The 25443-nt window shown below is 35.7% G+C and overlaps 2 protein-coding genes across 2 annotated transcripts; both read left to right on the top strand.

The window, feature by feature from the left end:
- The first annotated feature begins 1932 nt into the window (after nt 1-1932).
- On the top strand, nt 1933-7994 carry LOC117423311 (extracellular calcium-sensing receptor-like). Its single transcript, XM_058990313.1, has 6 exons — nt 1933-2137; nt 2703-2994; nt 3513-4322; nt 4412-4639; nt 5731-5854; nt 6620-7994. The coding sequence occupies exons 1-6, from the start codon at nt 1938-1940 to the stop codon at nt 7531-7533; spliced, it is 2568 nt and encodes an 855-aa protein (XP_058846296.1). The 5' UTR covers nt 1933-1937; the 3' UTR covers nt 7534-7994.
- Nucleotides 7995-9986: 1992 nt separating this feature from the next.
- LOC117423307 (extracellular calcium-sensing receptor-like) lies at nt 9987-14692 on the top strand. The gene is made up of 6 exons (XM_058990312.1): nt 9987-10186; nt 10704-10992; nt 11590-12399; nt 12494-12676; nt 12949-13072; nt 13730-14692. Exons 1-6 carry the CDS (start codon nt 9987-9989, stop codon nt 14641-14643), a joined length of 2520 nt encoding a protein of 839 aa, XP_058846295.1. The 3' UTR covers nt 14644-14692.
- The last annotated feature ends 10751 nt before the right edge of the window (nt 14693-25443 follow it).

Raw genomic sequence — 25443 nt, 5'->3', positions numbered from 1 at the left:
TTACAACTTTATGTACAACTGCAAAAACCTACCATATCTAGTGCACACTTATTATATATATATATTTTTAAACTATACATACACAACAATACAATACATTATTTACACTTGCAGGGCTTTTGCCCTGCCACACTGCTACTAACATATTTTTACAGTTTGTAGGATTTGAATGAAAAATATTTCATATATGCAGCAATGTTTGTAAGAATATTCAGTGTTTCTACGCACTAAAGAAAATAATATTACTCCATACCTGTTTTCAAATCGCACAAACACTAAGCTAAATAGGCAGAAATTTATGACGCAGCCAAAATGAAATCTCATCAGAAAGCTGGCTTGTTCCTGTTTAGGTTGCCAAAAGAAAAACAAAAAAACGCTTGTTAGGGGACACAGACACCCTGTAGACAGTGGTGACATTACAATCTTGCGTATCAGCAATTTCAGCTTTTGTAATGAAGTACAGCTGATGCTTGACAGGCCAAAAGGAAGGCCAATTGAGGAACCCTGCCAATTGAGGAACCCTGCTGTATATTGAAGCACACTATAGCATTTACATTTACTCTGCATTTACTTAACAGTAACACATTTATGGTAGTAGTGGGCCAAATAGTACATTTCAAATAGGACATTAGTTAGGCTACTAAGCAAAATAGTGTATGCAGCTGAGAAATACATTAATATAATACAAAATAATGTACTATACAAATATATATATTAATAAATCAACATAATCAGGAACTGTATATAGCACTATTGGGTGTTTAATAGTAATAGATTACATTTGAAAGTCTGTTTAAAACTGCATATGGAATGTGCCATATCTTTCTAATTATCCTCTCTATATAGAATGACCACAGCTTCAATTCCCTGTGAGATTCTGATATTTTCAATAGATGAAAAGTCTCTTAACAAATGAATAAGTTTCTCTAAATACTTTATATGTACAGCAGTTCTCTAGAAAGATGTAAAACTATATGTGTGTAAAAAATAAATAAATAATAAAGAAAACAGGTGTCATATTATATAAAATGCCACGCCATGAGAAATATGTCAACTGGCATGGCTTGGAACTGTACGATCTACTCTGGTGAATTCACTTGATAAGCGATTCACATTGGCAGGGGTAGGGCAGGGTGGGGATGCACTGGTATTGAGCCACATTTCAGTAGCCTGTTGTTGTTACCTTGGGTGTTATTCGAGGGGCATAAGTGAGGGCTACCCCTTATTTCCTTTCTACCAATAACATTTGCTAAACCCCTATTTAAACCCCAAGCTATGCGCTTGCTCTCTGTCTGTCTCCCTTCCTCCCCCACTATGCTTTCCTCCTCTTCAACTGCCGCTCCACCTCTGGGGGTAAGTGAAGCTCATTTCCCAACCTTAGAAGCCCAGCCGTGGCTGGCTTCGTCCTCCTCCAGGAAGGTTCTCAGCAAGACAAGGGGACCCCCAGCCAAATCTACCTAACCCTGTATTCATCCCTTTTTCTCACCTCTAGGTTCCCCTTATGGGAAGTATTGGTTGCTTCCAAGCCTTGGAGAGCAATCGTATCGGTTTCACCATGAAGGTGGCTCTCCGCGAGCCAAGGGGAATTTCCTTACTCATCTAAATCCCAAAGTACATCTCTCCTATTATCAATTCCCGAGGTTTCTTTCTTCCCGCAGCCCTCGCTTCTGTCCAGTGAATTTGCTACTGCTTTCACATTGTTAGAAAAAAAATAAAACAATTACTAAGTCAGATTCACTGGTTTCAGACATAGATTGATATTCAGTTATTCTTTTTCCTGGGGCAGATTAATTCAGAAATTTAATTAACTTTGAGAATGAATGCACTGGTGAGACGGAGAACTGACTCAGTAATTACATCCCAGGTGATTTCACAACATACTATTTAAACACGTGAAATCAAATTTTCATGAGTCTGATGAGAAAGAACATTTTGAAATGTTACTCCTCGCAGTAGTATTAACTGCTTTATTAACAGGGGCGGAGAACCCTGTTTGCAGGCTACAAGGCAGACCAGAATTGCCTCTGTTTTCGAAGGATGGAGACATTATAATTGGGGGAATCTTTTCATTTCATGATAACCTTGTAAATGCCAAACCTGCATTCAATGCCATGCCTCAACCACTAAAATGCAAAGAGTAAGTTAAAACTACAACATATTTCAAAATATGTTTGTTTTATTATTAGGTTACAGACTACTCTGCTTTATATATTTATTTATTCTGCTATAAATATTACTGTTTGTTTTATTATTAGGTTACAGACTACTCTATATATTTATTTCTTGTGTTATAAATATTACTGTTTGTTATTATTTGTACGTACAACTTTTACATACTGTGAAAGACAACATTGCACATTTAATTTCTGGATATTGTTTTTATACTTACTAACACACATACTTTATTCAAATAAATATGCTGGTACATTTCTGTATTAACAATAATACATATTTACGATTTTTTGACTTTATCTTCCCTAATAAATTGATTTTAAGAAGTAAAATGACCGACAAATGCAGGGATACCTATAATGTTTTCCATTTACTAACAATGCAGAATGCAAAATGACAGTGTGGGATATTTGCTGCATGTACTTTAATCACAATTGCATTAAAAGGTCAGTTGGGTTGGAGCCATAACTGATTGGGGAGGGTAGTCTTTTTTTAAATATGTATAATTATTTTGTGCATTTCCCTTACAGTTTAAATTTTAGAGAATTTCAATTTGCTCAGACTATGATCTTTGCCATTGAAGAAATAAATAACAGTTCAGAGATACTTCCTGGTGTTTCTCTGGGCTACAAGTTATATGATGGTTGTAGTTCCATACCTTTGGCAATACGAGCAGCACTGGCTCTAGTGAATGGACAGGAAGAAATAACGGATCTCAACTCCTGCACCAAACAATCTACTGTTCCTGCTTTTATAGGACCATCTGGGTCATCACCAAGCATAGGAGTCGCAACAACTCTTAGACCGTTTCAAATTCCAATGGTGAGGAATGTATTATATTTTAAAATCCATTTTTTTATATAAAAAATCAAAACTGTATAATAAAGCAAAACATTTGGAAATACATGATACTAGGTTAAAAACTACTTAAAGATACAGTAAACTGACATATGTGGCAAAAGTTATGTTAGTGGTGACCTATACAGATCTTATACTACTTTTAAATAAGTCCCTTAACCTACTGCAAACAAAAAGCAAGTTTAATGTATTGTGTTCATTAAAAAAAATATAGCACTTTAATGTAATTAAATATTAACTGGTAAAAAAAATAAATTAATCCGTTTTCAATTCTTATACATGTTACTGATATTGCAATGTGTTTAAAGATAATGAATTATAAAATACATTCTACTAGTATAACATGTTCCACAAATAGTTAAATTGATGTTTTTTAGCATGTGTTATTGTTTTTAAGATTAATTTATATAAAGTATGTGTTTCCCTTTACCATTTCGCTTAACATTTGCAGAATTGTTATTTTATATGTTCCTTCAATACAGATAAGTTATTTTGCAACCTGTGCATGCCTTAGCAACAAAAAGGAGTTTCCTTCATTTTTCAGAACCATACCAAGTGATTATTATCAAAGCAGAGCCCTGGCACAGCTTGTGAAGCATTTTGGATGGACTTGGGTAGGGGCAATCAGAAGTGACAATGATTATGGCAACTCAGGAATGGCTACCTTTGTGCAAGCTGCCCAAGAACAGGGGGTTTGCATTGAATATTCAGAAGCTATTTACAGAGCTAATCCGAGAGAGAAATTTCTTAAAACTGTGGATATTATAAAAGAATCTTCTTCAAAGGTTATTGTGGCTTTCACTTCTTTCATAGATATTGATTTTCTATTAAAAGAACTGTTGCTTCAGAATGTCACTGGCTTGCAGTGGATAGGCAGTGAAGCTTGGATTTCTAAGGAAACTCTAGCAACAGAAGCAAGTTACAGAGTGCTCGGTGGAGCAATTGGATTTGCTATCAGTAATGCACAAATAACGGGATTGAAAGAATTTTTACAGCATGTTCGTCCATCTTACACACCAGGGAACATGGGTTTGAACACGTTTTGGGAAACAGTTTTCAGTTGTACCTTGACTACTCATGAAAATACTTCAAATATTAATCCATGCACAGGATCTGAGAGTTTTGGAGAAATAAACAACCAGTACACTGATGTATCTGAGCTGAGAATTACAAATAATGTCTATAAAGCAATGTATGCTATAGCCCATTCACTACACAATCTGATTACATGCAAAAATGGACTGTTTGCAGATATGACATGTACAAACCATATGAAGATTGAACAGTGGCAGGTACAGTAAAGGATTATGATTTATAGTATAAGCAATTCGATTTAAATCTATGTGTGCATCATTGTACTAATATTATTGCCTTATTTTAGGTATTACATTATCTGAAAACAGTTAATTTTACTACCAGGAATGGAGAGACTGTTTATTTTGATAAGAATGGGGATATAACAGCAAGATATGAATTAGTAAACTGGCAGCTCAATAAAAAGGGCAAAACACAATTTGTAACAGTTGGTCTCTATGATGCATCTTTAGCAGAAGGACGTCGATTTATAATGAATAATATCCCCATTGTTTGGACAGGTGATCAGGATAAGGTGAGGCCATTGGAAATATTTTTCTAAATAAATAAATAAAATAATATATATATATATATATATATATATATATATATATATATATATATATATACAGCTCTGGAAAAAATTAAGAGAAAATTAAGAGTACAAGGTTGTCCTGGAAGAAAACTTGCTTCCTTCTGCTCTGACAATGTTCCCCAACTCTGAGGATTGGTTTTTCCAGCAGGACAATGCTCCATGCCACATAGCCAGGTCAATCAAGGTGTGGATGGAGGACCACCAGATCAAGACCCTGTCATGGCCAGCCCAATCTCCAGACCTGAACCCCATTGAAAACCTCTGGAATGTGATCAAGAGGAAGATGGATGGTCACAAGCCATCAAACAAAGCCGAGCTGCTTGAATTTTTGCGCCAGGAGTGGCATAAAGTCACCCAACATCACTGTGAAAGACTGGTGGAGAGCATGCCAAGACGCATGAAAGCTGTGCTTGAAAATCAGGGTTATTCCACCAAATATTGATTTCTGAACACTTCCTAAGTTAAAACATGAGTATTGTGTTGTTTAAAAATGAATATGAACTTATTTTCTTTGCATTATTCGAGGTCTGACAACACTGCATCTTTTTTGTTATTTTGACCAGTTGTCATTTTCTGCAAATAAATGCTCTAAATGACAATATTTTTAATTGGAATTTGGGAGAAATGTTGTCAGTAGTTTATAGAATAAAACAAAAATGTTCATTTTACCCAAACACATACCTATAAATAGTAAAACCAGAGAAACTGATAATTTTGCAGTGGTCTCTTAATTTTTTCCAGAGCTGTATATATATATATATATATATATATATATATATATATATATATATATATATATATATATATATATAAATATTACATACATACATAAACACACACAGTGTATGCAAAATATATTTTTATGAATAGTATTTTTTAACTTTTTTATAGCTTAGTTAGTCCATTTTTGCATAATTTTCTAACTTTTTATAGGCAAGAAAACAAAAAAGCACATATTAGCAAATAAATAAACCTTGATAGCCAATTCATATAGCATCACGTTTTTTTAAAAATGTTAATTATTTTTTAAGGTGCCAAAATCAGTGTGCAGTGAGAGCTGTCCTCCAGGCACTCGGAAGGCTGTTCGGAAAGGAAAGCCTATTTGTTGCTTTGACTGCATACCATGTGCTGAAGGAGAAATCAGCAATCAGACAGGTAATTGAAAAGCAATAAATTAAACATCAATGGAAATCTTTTAAAAACACATATGTTAAGACGCAGTTTAAGTAAGATTAGTTGTGGTCAGTTTTCCAGCATATTACATTTATTAAAATGTTGGTGATCAAATGAGTTTTATATGTACACTACACATAGGGCCATAACAAACAAAAGATAAAAAAAAAGTCTTTGCAGGTTTAATAGTGCCGTTCCATTTTTTATTATTTTTTATTTCCTCGCAAAAAGATGTATTGCGTTATTACGAGATAATATTGCATGATTTCACAATAATTATTGCATTATTTCACAATAAATAGACAGTTCTTCAGTCTCTTTATTTTCCTATAAAATGGGTGTATGGTTGTACCTAATGATAAACTAGTACAAAGTACTGTAATATATGTTATAGAAAACTTTTTCACTGTTCAGCTGCACATCACTTCTGCTACACTATGACATCTTTATCGCTGATGAAAACAATCTATTATTATCTTGTAAATACAATATTATCTTGTAATAACGCAACAAAAAAATATGTGAACTCTATATAACAAACACCAACACTGACAAAAACAGAGCGATATCTCTTTCCCCTCCTTCCTGTTTAATTTTGTTTTGTTTCCATAAGCTAAAACACAGTTAACATACAGCCCTGCTGTTGTGTACAGTAGTAGCAGCGGAAGATGACGGTTTAATGAATAAAAACCAAAAAACAGAATGTGCCAACAGGCTTTAATTATTACTTGTATACCATTCTTTCAGATTCCATTGATTGTATGAAGTGCCCTGTGGAATACATGTCAAATGAGCAAAGAGAGCAGTGCATTTTAAAGGACACCGAATTCCTGTCATTTGGGGAAATCATGGGGATACTATTAGTAATATTCTCACTGATTGGAGCCTGTTTAACTACTGCTATAGCTATTGTGTTCTTTCTTTATAGAAATACTCCCATTGTAAAAGCAAATAACTCTGAACTCAGTTTCCTTCTTCTGTTTTCATTAGCACTGTGTTTCCTTTGTTCACTTACTTTCATTGGCCAGCCCTCTGAGTGGTCCTGTATGTTGCGCCACACTGCCTTTGGGATCACATTTGTCATGTGCATCTCTTGTGTTCTGGGGAAAACAATAGTCGTGTTAATGGCTTTTAGGTCTACACTTCCTGGTTATAATACGATGAAATGGTTTGGGCCCGCCCAGCAGCGGTTAAGTGTTTTTGCATTTACATTTATTCAGGCTTTAATATGCACTCTTTGGCTGGCTATGTCCCCTCCTTTACCTCATAAAAACATGCACTCCTTCAAAGACAGAATCATTTTAGAATGTGACCTGGGTTCTGCAGCTGCATTTTATGCTGTGTTAGGGTATATTGGCTTTCTTGCTGCCATGTGCTTTGTGCTCGCTTTTCTGGCCCGGAAGCTTCCAGATAACTTTAATGAAGCTAAATTCATTACATTTAGCATGCTCATATTCTGTGCTGTTTGGATCACCTTTATCCCAGCTTACATCAGTTCACCTGGGAAGTACACTGTAGCTGTAGAGATATTTGCTATTTTAGCTTCTAGTTTTGGTTTGCTCTTCTGTATTTTTGCTCCCAAATGTTACATTATAATACTGCAACCTGAGAAAAATACCAAAAAACATTTGATGGGAAAAGTGCCCTCAAAGTCACTTTGAAAAATAAACTTACACACTACAGTATGACTGTTTAAATTTTGCTCTTTTTTGTTTTCTTTGTAATAAATCACTAACATGTATACAGGTGTTCTAGAGTGTGAAGATTTAAACATACACTTAACTACAATTTTTGTATTGCATTCACAATCTTATAGGTTTACACAGCAGAAAAAAAAAAAAATATTAGTCAAAGAAGTTTCAAAAAGTTGCACACAGAAAGAATGCAGGTACATATAAATATAAATATGATTGTAGGTGTTTGTTTGAAACAGTTGTTTATTTTTTTAATATTTAAGGATCATTTAAAGTGTTTTAGCATATTATATGTGTGTAAGGTAATTTCAAACCATGTAGAATAAAATGTTATATGATATTTGCTTCTTTTAAATGACAGGTAACCAAACATTTTCTCCAAATCTGGCAAAATCATAAATCCACTGTTTTGTCATGCACCTACCCGTCCATAGCACATTCAACTAGTATGTAAAATATTTACTAAATAAAATTCATACTTGATCTGAATGCAGTCTCCTTTACGGTCTACTCTACCAACAACTACATGGCTTTAATACATTCTCACTTTAAGTTGTGTGATTTGTCATGTTATTCTATGCGTTGATTTATTGTAATGCTTTTTTTTTTTTAAAAAAAAAGCTTGAATTATTTTAAATTGTAAACAAAAGTAATATTCCAACATGCCTTTTCACAGTTTACAGTAGATTATCCTTTTTTTAATCTTTAAGTCACCATCCCGGCAAGCAGGCGAAGTATAGATAAACAATGTAATTTACACTACTTTGTGCAATAACACAAATACAAAAATGTACATGAAAATGAGGACCTTATTATATCCTTGTCACAAGTTTCCTCCTCTCTAATGGGAGAGAAGTACCTTCCCTTTTCAGTTTGATGCACTACACTGATGTTGCTCATCATATTTAGACAAGTCAATGAAATGCTTTGCCAATCAGGACTGCTAAAGGATGTCATTATCAAGTTTCATGGCTTTTCTATGTATATATAAAACTCTTAGGGGTATGTGTACTAAAGTGTTGCGCCGGTCGCAATAGTCGCAAACGAGTCGGAAGTCTTGGGTGAAATGTACTAAACAAGCGCAAAGCTATTTGCAAGTTTTTAGGTAATGCCTTAAGGAATAGGAAGAAGACAAGCGTTGAATTGATAATAGAACTGGCAGAAAGTACATGTGTCGTTGTCCATCCATAAACAGTCCAAAGCACCTTTGACCATTGTTTTGTCTTCTTCCCATTCTTCACAGAGGTATTCTTACAGCAACACATTATTTAAGTCCTGATTTCAAGAGTGACCTTCGTACTGTATTGTTCATCCTTGTTAGACAGCTTTTTTGGGTCTTCCAGTCATCGCTTTGTCAATTACAGATGATGTTTCTCTGTACTTGTTGATTATGCTTCGGATACCACACCTTGAAAATCAAGTGAGGCGAATACAGCAGAATGTATCAACTTCAATAATTCTTCTTAATGTTGTTTTTTCATTTCCTCCCTGCCCAACTTATTGATTTTAATATCTGCTCACCAGGCTATGCCCCTTAGGACATCACATCTCATTTGAAAGGAGGTCCTCGAGCACCAGAAGACTCAGTGTGCATACACATTGTAAAAATAATGTGATATCTAGTAACAATTGTAAGTCGCCCTGGATAAGGGCGCCTGCTAAGAAATAAATAACAATAATAATACACAATGTCATTCACACTACATTTGTACACTAGCACAAATCTAAATATTTACACTACTAGTATTACCTAAACATTTTAACATTTCCACCTTGCACGCTATTGCTCAGAGACTGTCACAAAAATACTGGAGATTTTGAAAAACATAGTAAATGAGAAGCAGTAATAAATTATGACGAAATGTGGACAAAAACAAAGCATACCCAGGGGCATAATCAATAGCATTTACTCAATATACCACCAGATTCCGAGACTTTTAATAACTCTGAACCAAGTTTCACCTCAATTGAATATGTACTGCTATAGCTACACGTAAAATAGATTGTGAGATATAGATGGTGCAGCTATACTGTGAATCCCTGCAGTGGATTCTAATACTCAATAACCTTTGCTAACGAAAACAATTAACAAGTTCACAATTGAGCCTCTATAGATACACACAAGTTACATGCTGCATGTCTCTAACATCTCCAGTGGGAGATAATGCATTGTGTTTGGTAGACTCCAACAAGGTCATTGCAGCAATCACAAAGTGCTCTGATTAATTGCAAGTTCATACCTACAGCAAGATTATGATTACAATTCAGTTGGCCTTCCAGATTTATTTTACCTTTGAGAATACACGATTTGAGAGTAAGAACTTTAACTTGGATAATTTAATCTCAGGTGATTTCACAACATACTATTTAAACTCATGAAGTCATAGTTTTGCAAGTCTAATCAGAAAGACCATTTTGAAATGCTACTCCTGCTCGTCGTATTAACTGCTCTCTTAACAAGGGCAGAAGAAACTGTTTGCAGGTTACAAGGAACACAAGAACTGCCTCATTTTTCAAAGGATGGAGACATTATAATTGGAGGAATCTTTTCATTTCATGACAGTCTTCTTGATGCCAAACCCACATATAATGTCATTCCTGAACCACCAAGATGCGAAGGGTAAGATAATTACAGGTATATTTTGTTCTATCATTAGGCTACAGATACTCTTTATTTTACATTCTGTTCCCTTTAAATAATAGCCTGTAATTTAACAAAATGTCTGAATTGGGAATATTAATTGATTCAAATATTAAATGGATAATGTTTCATAGTCACATTGTTTTGAATCATATAATTTATGTTTTGTTTATTGTTCGATAGAATAAATTAATTAAATTATTCAAACAAAGCTACAAGTGCATTTCTTAGCATGCAATTATCATTTGACTGCTTTTTCATTGTTTAGTGTATAATATCAGCCTGGGGAGCTTGTTTACAGTAAAAATAAGGCAAACAAGCTAAAAAATGACCTTTTATTTAAATTAGAACATACAATAACTGAAGAGGGATAATCTCCAACATAAATACACAAACAATCATTCAGCTTAAAGGGATTTAAAACAAGAAAATACTTCATTTTTATTGTAGGCCTGATGCCTTTTTAATTATTATTCATTGTGCATTTTCCTTACAGTTTAAATGTAAGAGAATTTCAATTTGCCCAGAGTATGATCTTTGCTATTGAAGAAATAAATAACAGTTCAGAGCTACTTCCTACTGTTTCTCTGGGCTATAAGATATATGATGATTGCAGTTCCACACCTATGGCTGTAAGAGCAGCATTGACTTTAGTGAATGGACAGGAAGAAGGAACGGATCTCAACTCCTGCAAACAATCTACTGTTCCTGCTTTTATAGGACATTCTGGGTCATCACCAAGCAGAGGAGTCGCAACAACTCTTAGACCTTTTCATATTCCAATGGTGAGAAATATATTAAATTTATATGACAAATATCATGTACATTTTTTTTTTTTTTTAGAAATAAAGTATAACATGTTAGCTGAACAAGTTAAAAGTTACTGACATAACTGGCATAAGTCAAGCTTATAAAAAATGCTTTGTTTAATATTGATAAATACATGTAAAGCTGTAATATTATTCCTAATCAAAGCCATAAACCTGCTGCAAAAAAAATAAAATAAAAAAAAAACTGGAGTGTCACTGAAAAACAAACCTATTTAGATTGATCTGATCATCAAATTACTGTAGCAATATTGTTTTTAATTATATATATATAAAATGACTGTTCAAAGAACAAGAAACTGTTTGTAACACTGTGTTTACATAACCTGTACATGTACCTTTTTGGATTACCTTGTTAAATGAACATCTTTACTTTATATTCATAGTAATCATTTAATATGCTAATACTTTCAACACAGACTTTTTTATCATTTAGAATACAATGTTTCATTATATATGTTGACCCCTTTAAAGGTTGCCTTATGTGTTACATAATGTTTTATTTTATTTTTATAATTAAATGATTTTGTTATTTCCTATTTTTCTTCAACACAGATAAGTTATTTTGCAACCTGTGCATGTCTCGGCAACAAAAAGGCATTTCCTTCATTTTTCAGAACCATACCAAGTGATTATTATCAAAGCAGAGCTCTGGCACAGCTTGTAAAGCATTTTGGATGGACTTGGATTGGGGCAATTAGAAATGATGATGACTATGGCAACACAGGAATGGCTACCTTTGTGAAAGCAGCCCAAGAAGAGGGGGTTTGCATTGAGTATTCAGAGACTATTTACAGAACGTATCCAAGAGAAAAACTAATTAAAACGGTAGATGTTATAAAAAAGTCAACCTCAAAGGTTATTGTAGCTTTCACTTCTTACATAGATCTTGAAGTTCTGGTTAAAGAACTGTTGCTTCAGAATGTTACTGGATTTCAGTGGGTAGGCACTGAAGCTTGGACTTCTGCTGAATCTCATAAAAGGGAAGCAGGTTACAGAGTTCTTGGTGGGGTAATTGGACTTGCTGTCAGTAATGCAGAAATAACAGGATTGAAAGAATTTTTACAGCATGTTCGGCCATCTTACACACCCGGTAACATGGGTTTGAACACATTCTGGGAATCAGTGTTTAGTTGTAACTTGGCTTCTCAAGAAAAGACTGCAACAGTAAATCCATGCACAGGATCAGAGAGTTTCGAATATATAAACAATCAATACACTGATGTATCTGATCTGAGGATTACCAATAATGTCTATAAAGCAATGTATGCTATCGCCCATTCACTACACAATCTGATTACATGCAAAAATGGACCTTTTGCAGATATGCCATGTGCCAGCAATACGAAGATTGAACCATGGCAGGTACAGTAAAGGATTATGTTTTACTACAGTGTTAATACTATCAGAAATTAAATCCATGTGTGCACCACTATACTAATATACTGTCTTCTTTTAGGTATTACATTATCTGAAAACAGTTAATTTCACTATCAAGAGTGGAGAGAGTGTTTATTTTGACGAGAATGGGGATCCAGCAGCAAGATATGAAGTAGTAAACTGGCAGCTCAATGAAGAGGGCAAAACACAATTTGTAACAGTTGGCCTCTATGATGAATCTTTGCCGGAAGGACAAAAGATTGTAATGAATAACGTCAGCATTGCTTGGGCAGATGGCCAACATAAGGTGTAGTCATCAAAAAAAATAAAAAATAAAATACAATTGTATAATACTTGAAATCTGTATTTTTTATAAATATTTTTTTAATTATTCATAATGTGTTTTTATGTGATTTTTATTATCTCTGGGGCAAGATAATAAAAATCACATATTAAACACATTTAAATATCTATCTACATCTGCTAATGTGATTATGTTCTCTGAATTCTCAACCCTTTTTAACTGTTTCCAAGGTGCCTAGATCAGTGTGCAGTGAGAGCTGTCCTCCAGGCACTTGGAAGGCTGTTCAGAAAGGAAAGCCTATTTGCTGTTTTGACTGCATACCGTGCGCTACAGCAGAAATCAGCAACACAACTGGTAAGCTAAAAAGGAGCAAGTGATACATAAAAAACTAACACTTAGCTTTACAAACAATCAGCATAGAAAAACACTAGCCATTTAAACAAAGGGGGGATGGTCTGCTTTTTTCCATTGGCTTATTGTTTCTATGCTTCCCTGTGCTAAAACAGAGCATTTGCATTCAGTAGCAGATACTAGAGGGGTGGTGGCTTAGATTGTGTGGCTCAGGAGGAAGGAGTCTTGTATGCATGTCTGCAGAATTTGGTAAACGTTAACAAAGTGGTATGCAAACAATACCTGATTTATGATGAAGCAGAATGCACAGAAGACTGAACTATGGCATAATATAGTAAACCCAGGAATCATATTTAAGTGTAACATTGTAGGATATTGCAATCACAGTTATTTTATGTGTATATTAACTATCAAAAAAACTATAGCTATTGTTCTAGGTAACAAACAAGGTTTACTACTGTGAATAAATGTTTAAATATATAATCGTGTAATTTGCTGGAAATATATATGTGTTGAAACGATCAGCTCTTTTTTTTTTTTTTTTGTATTTGACATTGGTTTTCCACATGCCAATAGGCACTAACTGTTGAAATGTGGCTTTTACTAGAATCCCGTTGAGAAAAAAAAAAACAATGCCTTTTTTCTTTTTTGTTTGTGCAGATTCCATTGACTGTGTGAAGTGCCCTTTGGAATATAAGTCAAATGAGCAAAGAGACAGATGTATCTTAAAGGACATTGAATTCCTATCCTTTGGAGAAATCATGGGAATACTGTTAGTGATATTCTCATTGATTGGAGCCTGTTTAACCACTGCTATAGCTATTGTGTTCTTTCTTTATAGAGATACCCCCATGGTTAAAGCTAATAACTCTGAACTCAGTTTCCTTCTTCTGTTTTCATTAGCACTGTGTTTCCTTTGTTCACTTACTTTCATTGGCCAGCCCTCTGAGTGGTCCTGTATGTTGCGCCACACTGCCTTTGGGATCACATTTGTCCTGTGCCTCTCTTGTGTTCTGGGGAAAACAATAGTCGTGTTAATGGTGTTCAGGTCTACACTTCCTGGTAATAATATGATGAAATGGTTTGGGCCCGTCCAGCAGCGGTTAAGTGTTTTTTCATTTACACTCATACAAGTCTTGATATGTACACTTTGGTTAATACTATCCCCTCCTTTCCCTAATAAAAACATGCACTCCTTCAAAGACAGAATCATTCTAGAATGTGACCTGGGATCTGCAGCAGCATTTTACACCGTGTTAGGGTATATTGGGTTTCTTGCTGCCATGTGCTTTGTGCTTGCTTTTTTGGCACGCAAGCTGCCAGATAACTTCAATGAAGGCAAATTAATTACATTTAGCATGCTCATATTCTGTGCTGTTTGGATCACTTTTATCCCAGCTTACATCAGTTCACCTGGGAAGTACACAGTTGCTGTAGAAATATTTGCAATTTTAGCTTCTAGTTTTGGTTTACTTTTCTGTATTTTTGTCCCTAAATGTTTTATAATATTACTAAAACCAGAGATTAATACAAAGAAACACTTGTTGGGCAAAATGCCATCAACCCCACATTAGAAATACAGTAGTAGGTGTACAGTAGACCTACATAATACATAAAAATACATAGAACCACCATATTTATACTGTACACATATACAGAAAAGCGACCTGAAATATCATATTACAAATTTCAGCATTAAACAAATAGCATAAAAACTCAATTAGTGTATTCATAATATAATTATTAAAAAACAACAAAACAAAAAAACCATAATTAAATGGTCCCGAATAATGTAATTTAATAACACATGTAATAAATGTATTGAAGTACGTTATTTTTCTGAATCAGTTGTGTTTTGTTTCATGTATTAAAAACAATACAAAAAATGACACTTGTATTTACTGGTCTGGCAAAATAACAGAATGTAAATTAACCCTTAATTTAAAAAAAAACTGTTTACGTAAGGTGTGTGTATTGTTTACATTTTTATTTTTTTATTTTTTTACATTTTGACTACAATACACACCCCTTACGTAAACAGTTGTAGCAACACATGGAAACATGTAACACAATAAAATAAAAAAAGATTCTAATGTGCCCTTTAAAACATTATAATCTTTTTTTGTTACCATACTGTTGCAGTGTACCCCACTCATGTGTGTGTTATGTGTTATGTGTTATGTATTGCGTGTGGTGTGTTAACGTTGGTGTATAGGTATTTGTGCACGGGACATAAATGGGTCTCTGTAGCACGAGCAATTTAAAAATATACATTTGTATTTAGGCACGGGGATTGCATAATCACTTCATGTGCAGATAAGAGTATGTGAGCACGGGATTGCACAAATTAATTCACGTGCTGGGATTCAAGTGAATAATTAATTGGGAATTGAATCCCGACACAACAGTATATATATATTGATGCACGTTTTACTCACTCAGGGTTGGGTGTTCAGTGTGGAGAGAACGGATGAGAAAGTCGGGAGTAAGTTTTAAAAGAAGAAGAAGAATAATTACAATTGTTAGACGTGCTGAATTACAATAGCACAATACTCGTTCTTCAACATTTTGTGTGTGTAATTAAACACACTGAGCGCTGCAGCGTCTCAGTTTCACCTGCCAGTACTGCCTGTCTGTCAAATCAATGAAAGTATATATATATATATATATATATATATATATATATATATATATATATACAGTACCTTGCAAAAGTATTCAGACCCCTGACCAATTCTCTCATATTACTGAATTACAAATGGTACATTGAAATTTCGTTCTGTTTGATATTTTATTTTAAAACACTGAAACTCAAAATCAATTATTGTAAGGTGACATTGGTTTTATGTTGGGAAATATTTTTAAGAAAAATAAAAAACTGAAATATCTTGCTTGCATAAGTATTCAACCCCCACACATTAATATTTGGTAGAGCCACCTTTCGCTGCAATAACAGCTTTAAGTCTTTTGGGGTAAGTATGTACCAGCTTTGCACACAGTGTCGGAGTGATTTTGGCCCATTCTTCTTGGCAGATTTGCTCCAGGTTGTTCAGGTTGGTTGGACGACGCTTGGGGACCGCAATTTTCAAATAATGCCACAGATTCTCAATGGGATTGAGATCAGGACTTTGACTGGGCCACTGTAGGACATTCACCTTTTTGTTCTTGAGCACCTCCAATGTTGCTTTGGCCTTGTGATCATTGCCCCGCTGAAAGGTGAAATTCCTCCCAAGCTTCAGTTTTTTAGCAGACTGAAGCAGGTTCTCTTGCAGTATTTCCCTGTATTTTGCTCCATCCATTCTTCCTTCAATTTTAACAAGATGTCCAGTCCCTGCTGATGAGAAGCATCCCCACAGCATGATGCTGCCACCACCATACTTCACTGTAGGGATGGTGTGTCTTGAGGCATGGGCAATGTTAGGTTTGCACTACACATAGTGTTTTGAGTTTTGGCCAAAAAGCTCTATCTTGGTCTCATCTGACCACAAAACCTTTTCCCACATCGCAGCTGGGTCACTCTCATGCTTTCTGGTAAACTCCAGACGTTCTTTCAGATGGTACTTTTTGAGTAACAGCTTCTTTCTTGCCACCCTCCCATACAGGCCAGTGTTATGCAGAGCTCTTGATATGGTTGACTGGTTCACCATTACTCCACTCCCATCACTGAACTCTATAGCTCCTTCAAAGTGATTGTTGGCCTCTCTGTGGCTTCTCTCACAAGTCCCCTTCGTGTTTGAGCGTTGAGTTTTGAGGGACGGCCTTTTCTTGGCAGTGCCTGGGTGGTGTGATGCCGCTTCCACTTCCTGATTATTGATCCAACTGTGCTCACTGGGATATCCAAACACTTGGATATTATTTTGTACCCTTTCCCTAATCTATGCATTTGTATTACTTTATCTCTAACTTCTGTAGAATGCTCTTTGGTCTTCATTTTCCTTCAGATTCACAGCCTGACCAATGATCCTTCAACAGTGGGGTTTTTATCCAGCAAATGTGACAGCAAACATTAATGGTTCACAGGTGGAGGCCAATGGTAAGGTAACTGTGTCCCCGTTAGGGCAATTTCTTTCAACAGTGTAAACTGGGAGCTTCCACGGCACAGGGGTTGAATACTTATGCAAGCAAGATATTTCAGTTTTATATTTTTCTTAAAAATATTTCCCAACATAAAACCAATGTCACCTTACAACAATTGATTTTGAGTTTCAGTGTTTTAAAATAAAATATCAAACAGAACGAAATTTCAATGTACCATTTGTAATTCAGTAATATGAGAGAATTGGTCAGGGGTCTGAATACTTTTGCAAGGTACTGTATATATATATATATATATATATATATATATATATATATATATATATATATATATATATATATATACAGCTTGAGTAACATACTCGGCCAAAGTGGAAGGGGCACTGTGGCAAAGTGGTGGTAAGTGGTACGTGCAGGTGCAGGGGTAATGCAGTGCAGTACTGAAACACAGAAAGTTATAATCCAGTTGGAAACAGTTTTTAATTGTATCCAGGTCTGGTGACCAAACAATAAACCTCCGGTAAAACACACCAATGTGTAAAGAACGGAAGAAACAATAATAAAGGGATTGCAATCCAAATAATAAACACACGTTATCTGCCCCACAATAATACAATACACGGTTACCAGTCCGGGTACCTGCAGTAGTGCTCGTGGTGGGTGATAACAATTATACAGTGACTGTGGTGTAGTGTTTTTCCGAGTACTGCTGTCCCAAGGAGACGTGTTAAGGCCCTTACACACTAGATGCGCCGCGAAGAGCAACACGACAAAGCGACGCGAGAAAATCAATAAAACCTATGCTTTTCAATAGCACCCTTCACACCAAAGGCAACACGACAAGCGGCGTCGCTGCGACACAAATTCCAATATGAGCGATGAAAAAAAAAATAGACCTGGTCCTATTTTTGCGAATTTGTCACGCGACAAATACACAACTGAGCAATCAGAGAACAGCTTCATGTCATGTGGTTTGAAATCAAGCCGTTTCACTTTGTGATGGGTGCCCACCCCTTGTGTGTATTTTATTATTTATGTAGGTATTCAATTATTATTATTATTATTATTATTATTATTATTATTATTATTATTATTACTACTACTACTATTATTATTATATAAATATATTGTGTTTATGTGCAGACGGACGAAAATTTATTATTTAAGATGACGACAAAAAGCTGTGCGTTTGTGTTTTGTTTATTTATTTAAAAACCCCATGCAGAAGGTGACCCTCTCCCAAGTTAATTCATTGATTAATTGTTCCTAATCGGGAGATGGTCACCTGTATAAAAACCTGCAGCTTTCTGCACTCCAGGAGAGAATGTCAGAGGCGAGACGTGAGTCTAAATTAATAGAGAAACAATTGCTATATCTGAAATATACTTGTTTAGAATTGTTAGTGTTTGTTGTACTTTGGCCAGAGTGCCCTTTGCTTTGTTTTGTCTGTTGTTTTGTTTAAACTGTTTATTTTGCTAATTATTAAATATGATCGCAGTAGCACCGTTTTGCCTGTACAACCATTGTTATTGTTTAATTTCCTGGTCTGACGGCAACACCCACACGCACCAAAAATTTCCAGCTGTCGCGTCGTGTCTGTGATCACTTCTTGTGTGCACAGAGGTCTCACAGCGAATTTGTCGTGTCGCTCCACAAAAAATCGTGTCGCATCTGGTGTGTGAAGGCCTTTAGCCGTCTAGTGATTTACAAAAAAAAAAACAATTACTAACAGTGACAAAACAAACAAAACACTCACAAATCCTTGTTCTTATTTTTAAGGATTTCTCCCGGTCCTACCAGTTCCTTGTTTCTCAAACCAAGCGAAGGAGTAGATTGCGATTCTCTGTCCCCTTTTAAGCTATCACGCATGACCTCTTGGTTAACGAGTGCAGCTGTCTCTACTATCTGCAGCTGCTACGTTGTTTCCCTTCCGGGTCAATACGCTCCTGCAACAGAGTCTGGCCTGGGGAACTGTCAGGCTAGCCCATCCAAAGGGCTCTACTTTCGCTGCTTAGCGCCCTCACAGGTCGGGAGGGAGATTTACAACCAAAACTCATTGTATTTCTGTCACAGGCACTCACCAACCTGCCTGGCCAGCGTGGCCAACCCCCCCCCATGATGAAAGCACAGACAAAAACATGACTGGATTGCCGCCAACCAAGGCAGGGGCCGGTTAGGCATGAAGGCAGAGGGTGCTAAAAATCACGGGTTATGATTTTAGGCTGCCACAGAACACTGGCCACGTACAACTGCAGATCTCTTTCAGGTGAGGCAAGACTTCAAGAGTTGGAAAAAGAACTTGGAAGAATCAAGTGGGACATCATAGGACTAAGCGAAAAGATGAAGGACTACTAGAACCCAAGAGCCATCTTCTCTTCTACAGAGGCACTACCGATGGACGAACAGGAAACGTTGGATTCATTGTCCACAAGAGAATCAAGAATAACGCAGTAGAGATTGATAGTGAAAGTTTCAAGCAAGTATGAACCAAGGTCATCCAAGTATATGCACCAACAACATGCTATTCGGATGAAGAAGTCGAAGATTTTTATGAAGTACAACAACTACACGAAAATTGGAAGAGACACTATAAATCCATCATCGATGACTTCAACGCCAAAATGGAAGTCCAGCAAGAAAAGGCGAATTCGGTCGGCAAATTTTGACATGGCGACAGGAATGAGAGGGGCGACAGACTAGAACTAATTCATCATGAACTCATCAGGAAAAGGACATGGAGAGGACCCAACGGAACAAAGAATGAAATTAACTACATACTCACCAACAAGAAGCACACCTTACAAGATGTCTCAGTACTAAACAATTTTAACACAGGAAGTGTCCTCAGACTTGTAAGATGCAAAATACACCTAAACACAGCACTGGAGAGAGCGAAACTCATGATGACGAAATCCAACACAATCAACGTAGAAATGCTCCAGAAGAAAAGCCTGGTGTTTCAACTGGAAATGAAGAATAGATTCAGCACTCTTCAAGATCTGCAAAAAGATGAAGCAATCAAGGTAAACAAAATCTATGAGGAAGTGACGCAAGCAATTGCAGAAACAGCAAAAACATTGCTGGAACACAGAGTACAAAACGCAACCAGAAGATCACGCAAGAGACAAAAATCCTCATGAAGAAAAGAAGGGAAATTAAACAAACAGCAGCTCTCAAGTCAAAGATTGAATACATTAAGCTCTGCAAGACAGTAAGAAAGTGCATTACTGAGGATATACGGTCGTTCAACTGTTGGTTGGTAGAGAAAACTATTGAAAACAATCGAAGTATGAAGAAAGTGTAGTGAATTAGGTATACAATTTAAATAAATATAAAATATTAAATATTAAATATAAATAAGTTTCTAGTCGCCCTATTTAAGAACGTCAAAATGTAAGAAATGAGACATGCCATATTTAAGTTCTGGACCATGTAGAACTCGGATTCCCTTGGACAATAACCGACATTCACACAACCTGTCAGAAATATAAAACAATAGTTTATATAAGAATAAACAGTGCTGCACAACTAATCTATTACAGAAAGGAAAGGCTATTGGTTAGATATATGCATGAATAGTATACAGTTAATTGATTGCATAGTCAAATGATTACAACGACCATCACGTCATTAGCATACATGGTTAATATACTAATATTAAATATGACTTATCACACAGTGTCTACTTTGCATTAATATTTTCAATACCCATTTCTCATTGTAATCGATCATGTCAATATGCACAATAATTAATTCAACTTCCAATTCAGAACGGAATCCAACATTCCAGTACCTAATTTAGCAAATTAGTTTTACTGTGTTAATTTAGTTTAGACGTGATGAACCAAACCAATAATATGTTATCAACCTCAGTTGATTATATATTCAAATTAACTCAGAAATGGGGCAATGATCAAATTCACTGTATTTACAAGGAAACTCCTTTGAGTTGCATATTTCAACAAACAAAATACATTTCTTGCACACTCTAAAACAGGAAGTTATATTCTATTCCTAGAACAGTTTATCCACTAATTTGATAGCATTTACTACAGTCACTTTCTCGAGTCATAAAGTATTTAATATTAGATATGTTGAATACTTATCGATTTCCATATAAATAAGTATAAATCTTTGTAGATGAATACTGCAGCTCTATGGATTTGAAATTCCAATGAAAGAAGACAGTACTTTGTTGTACGCATTGTATTGCGTAGGCTCGCAATAAACAAATAATTATTTTCAAATGGAGATCAGCTTGTTGATCCCCAAGTCTTGCAACATTATCTTTGTTGTCGACAGTTTTCCAACTGGGAATAGTTTTGTTGATCAGACGTAACTCAGTTCAGATAATGCGCTGCAATTGAAAAGTTATATAGTTTGTAACAGCTAGTTTCGTGCAGCTACGTGGAAACAAAGACCTGCTTTCCGATTAATGCAGTACCCCGTTTACTGATTCCGTCTCTCGTTGGACAGACGGCAGGGCCCTTCCTCAGAAGATGATTTTAGCCATTATTCAGAACATTGGTTCTTCCTTGCCTTCCGTGAATTCGAGCAATTATGCTCCCATGACTTCAGTAACTTTCTTCAGAACAGTTCAGCTTCCATTTCTCTCTCAGCACTCCTTCTGATTGTCAAAGTTCAAAGAGACTTGCTCTCTCTCTCTTGCCTGGAGTGCTGTTCCTTCTGTGGGGAACCTTAGTGTGGAAAAGCGTGGGGAGCTCATGGGCAGCTCGTATCGGAAGCAAGCAAGGAAAGCTCTGATGAAGAGAACCTGAAGAAGACTCAAGTCATGTTCAATAAATATACCACTCCACAGGCAATTGAAGTCAATGGGATCAAGCTTGAAGAAGTCAATAACTACGTATACTTAGGACAGTTAGTTTCAGCAACAGCGAACCAAATGTGTGAAATCAACAGAAGAGCAAAAATGGGCTGGAGTGCCTTTGGAAGATTAAGCATGGTTCTGAAAGGGAAACTACCCTTATGCCTCAAGAGGAAAGTCTTCGACCAATGCGTGCTGCCAGTGCTAACTTACGGATGCAAAACCTGGACCCTCAATGCAAAAATGACTCAAAAATTACAAACGACTCATCGGAGTATGGAAAGATGCATGCTGCGAATTACAAGAAGAGACAAGAAAAGGAAGGAATGGATAAGAGCGCAAACAAAAGTATGCAATGTTATTATAAGAGCGAAAAAACTGAAATGGCAGTGGGCCGGGCATGTTGCAAGAACAGGCCATCGCTGGACCAAGGAGATACTAGACTGGTTCCCAAGAGATATAAAGCAACCAAGAAGAAGACCTCCAGGATGATGGCAAGTTGAAATTCGGAAACATGCCAGAGCAACGTGGATGAGGGATGCAGCAGACAGGCTTTTGTGGAAGAATCTTGGGGAGGCCTTCATCAAGCAGTGGATTCAAAAAGACTGAAGATGATGATGATGATGATGATGATCATCATATATATATATATATATATATATATATATATATTAGGGCTGTCAATTAATCATAGTTAATTTCTGCGATTAACTCATTTCTTTAAAGATTGATTTTTTTAACAAGAGTTAATCGCACATTTGTCTTTATTATTTCTTGACATTTACTTTTTTTAAACTTATTTTTGTATTAACACACCGTGCTTTTATCAGCATCTAGTTTGTTTGTGTGCTGCGCTGATTGCTACCTGACTTCCCCTGGTAAACACAGGGGTGGGAAAGTGTGCACAGAAAAAAAAAATCCTGCTTTGCAATAAGTGTCTCTTTTTCTGTCACAGCTGATGTGAGGCAGTGATATGCGATGTAACAAAAGAATCATACCGAACGTAGCAGCGCCTGTTTTATACAGAATATTCTTCTCAATGGTGAAATTCCTATTGCAGGTACTTTTCTTTTAAATGCATGCTTATATATTTACATATGCGTGAATAAAAACATTTTTGGTATATTAATGCTGACACTCTATAGTATAGAGCATTAATATACCAAAAAAAAATAGTCTATACACTACAGGTATAGTACGCTCAAAACACTCACACAAAAAAAACCCACTGTGGGTGATTTCAATGTCCACTACTCCTCCGTTGAAAACAACACACTACATACTTTAAAAACACTCTACAATGCATTAAGTTCAAAGCATTTCCGTTGCTTTTTACAGTTATGGCATTACATTTGTATTTTCCCAAAAGCTAACTGAATAAACCATCATAACAATTTACTGATATAAATTGCAACTGTACAAACGTACTGTATATCAAAATACGAGAGCTGAAATACAAAGCAAACAAAAATTACTAAATTTAACTTTATACACATTAAAGAAAAAAACACAGTACAACATCCAGAAACACACGCACACACATACACACACACACACACACACACACACACACACACACACACACACACACACACAAATACAGTAAAATGGAATCAATGGCTAATGGATGACCTTCTTTCAAGCATACTGATTTAAGTTATTTTGCTCCAAAAACCACAATCATTCTCAAGGGATTATAAATGTTTTCGCCATACAACATGTTTTGAATATGTTATCTTGTTTAATAAAACTTTTTAATGAACAAAAAAATATATGTTTAATATTATAACAAATACTACAGTACTTGTTATTAACATACTGAAGCGTAACTCCTGTGCATAATGATAGAACGTCTCTATTTTGTGGCTCACCTTTACCTTTTTTTCTGTGTGCTTTGTGTTTGTACATTAGTTGGTCATCTTTAATGGAAAAACCCTGGCATTGTCTCCGAATATTAGCCTTTTTTCCACTGTTCCCTTCACATTGACGAAAATAAAACTAATAGCTAAATGTATTAAATGTAGCTGTTTTTATTTATTTAAGCAGTTATTAGAAAATATGATAGATGTAGGTATTAGTATTAAACTTTGTATTGATATTATTGTGTTTTTGGTGTACGTAGTGTGACAAACAGAAAGTTAGCAAGAGATTGGATAACAAAAGAATATAAGAGAATATGTGGTACACAGTGCTATTCGTCCTTCTGTGGAACCTTTGAAAGGCATATATCCATGTAATAGACCACAATGTAATACCTGTAACTACATTCATTCTGAAACAGAGATTAGAGGCATTACATCTTCATTCAACATTCATGAACACTTTACATGTACCTCTAAAGGAATAGTCTACTACATTATCTGCAAGAAATGCAACAAATTGTATATTGGGGATACTCAAAGTCGTTTAGCAGACTGGTTTGTAGAACACTTAGGAAGCATTCGCATTAACACCACTGCATTTCCAGTGGCCCATCACTTCAACAGTGATGATCACACTATGGAACAAACGTTGCTCAGTAACAAAAGGAACGAGAGTTTATCATCAAACTGGGAACTTTGGAACCTCTGGGAATGAACATTCTATTCTAATAATCATGACACCATCCACAGAATTTTTGTATAATTACAATTCTTGAACTAGAGTTAAGAGCAACTTTACGGCTTCCAAGCAGTTATCGTGAAATTTAAGCGCATTGGTTATTATAGATGAAACGTTATTTTCACAACTGTAACGTATACCCAAGATTTACATCAATCGGCCAAAGGGTTCATGAGGAGTTGTCGTTTAAGCGTTTTACGCAAAATCCAACATAGCTGCCACACCATGTGACCGATCCATTTTTCCTGAGGTAGAATCAATCGTGGACATGAGTGCACTATGTACAAAAGTTTTCACAGCTGTACTATTTACCGTTCATGAGAAGAAGACTTTTGAATATTGTCGAAAATTTCATTAAATCCAAGATGGCTGCCACACCATGTGACCAAAGGCCGCCATATTGACCACGACACAACATCCCATAGTCCTCTACATCCGTGTCAAATTTTGTGCGTTTAGGTGCAGCCGATCAGAAGTTATACGCAGTTTTATAGCCAGTTGCGTATGTTGATGATGTCATGCATCGTGGACGCCATGATTTTCACAGTAGCAACTTCCCTTGAACAAGCGTAACAGATGACCATACTGTTTTATTCTAATTTTTGTTTCAATCGGATAAGCGGTTTCAGAGAAGAAGATGTTTGAATTTTTATGATTTTATATTTTTATGGTATTTTTATGTCGTTAATCAATGTGGTTGCCAAACCACAGAACCAATCAGCTTCATATTAACAACAGTTAATCATGGACTATTCCTCAACATGTATAGCAATTTTCAGAACTCTGCAGTAAGCAGTTTCCGATACATAGGCGTTTTAACAAATTCCGCAAAATCCAATATGGCTGCCGAACCATGTGACTTGCACAAATTTGCTGAATATCACCGACTATCATCCATAGGCACCTACCAGTG

Source organism: Acipenser ruthenus, chromosome 17, assembly GCF_902713425.1.
Source record: "Acipenser ruthenus chromosome 17, fAciRut3.2 maternal haplotype, whole genome shotgun sequence".
Taxonomy (NCBI): domain Eukaryota; kingdom Metazoa; phylum Chordata; class Actinopteri; order Acipenseriformes; family Acipenseridae; genus Acipenser; species Acipenser ruthenus.
The sequence above is the reverse complement of the archived record's forward strand: the minus strand, read 5'-3'. Positions and strand labels throughout refer to the sequence as shown.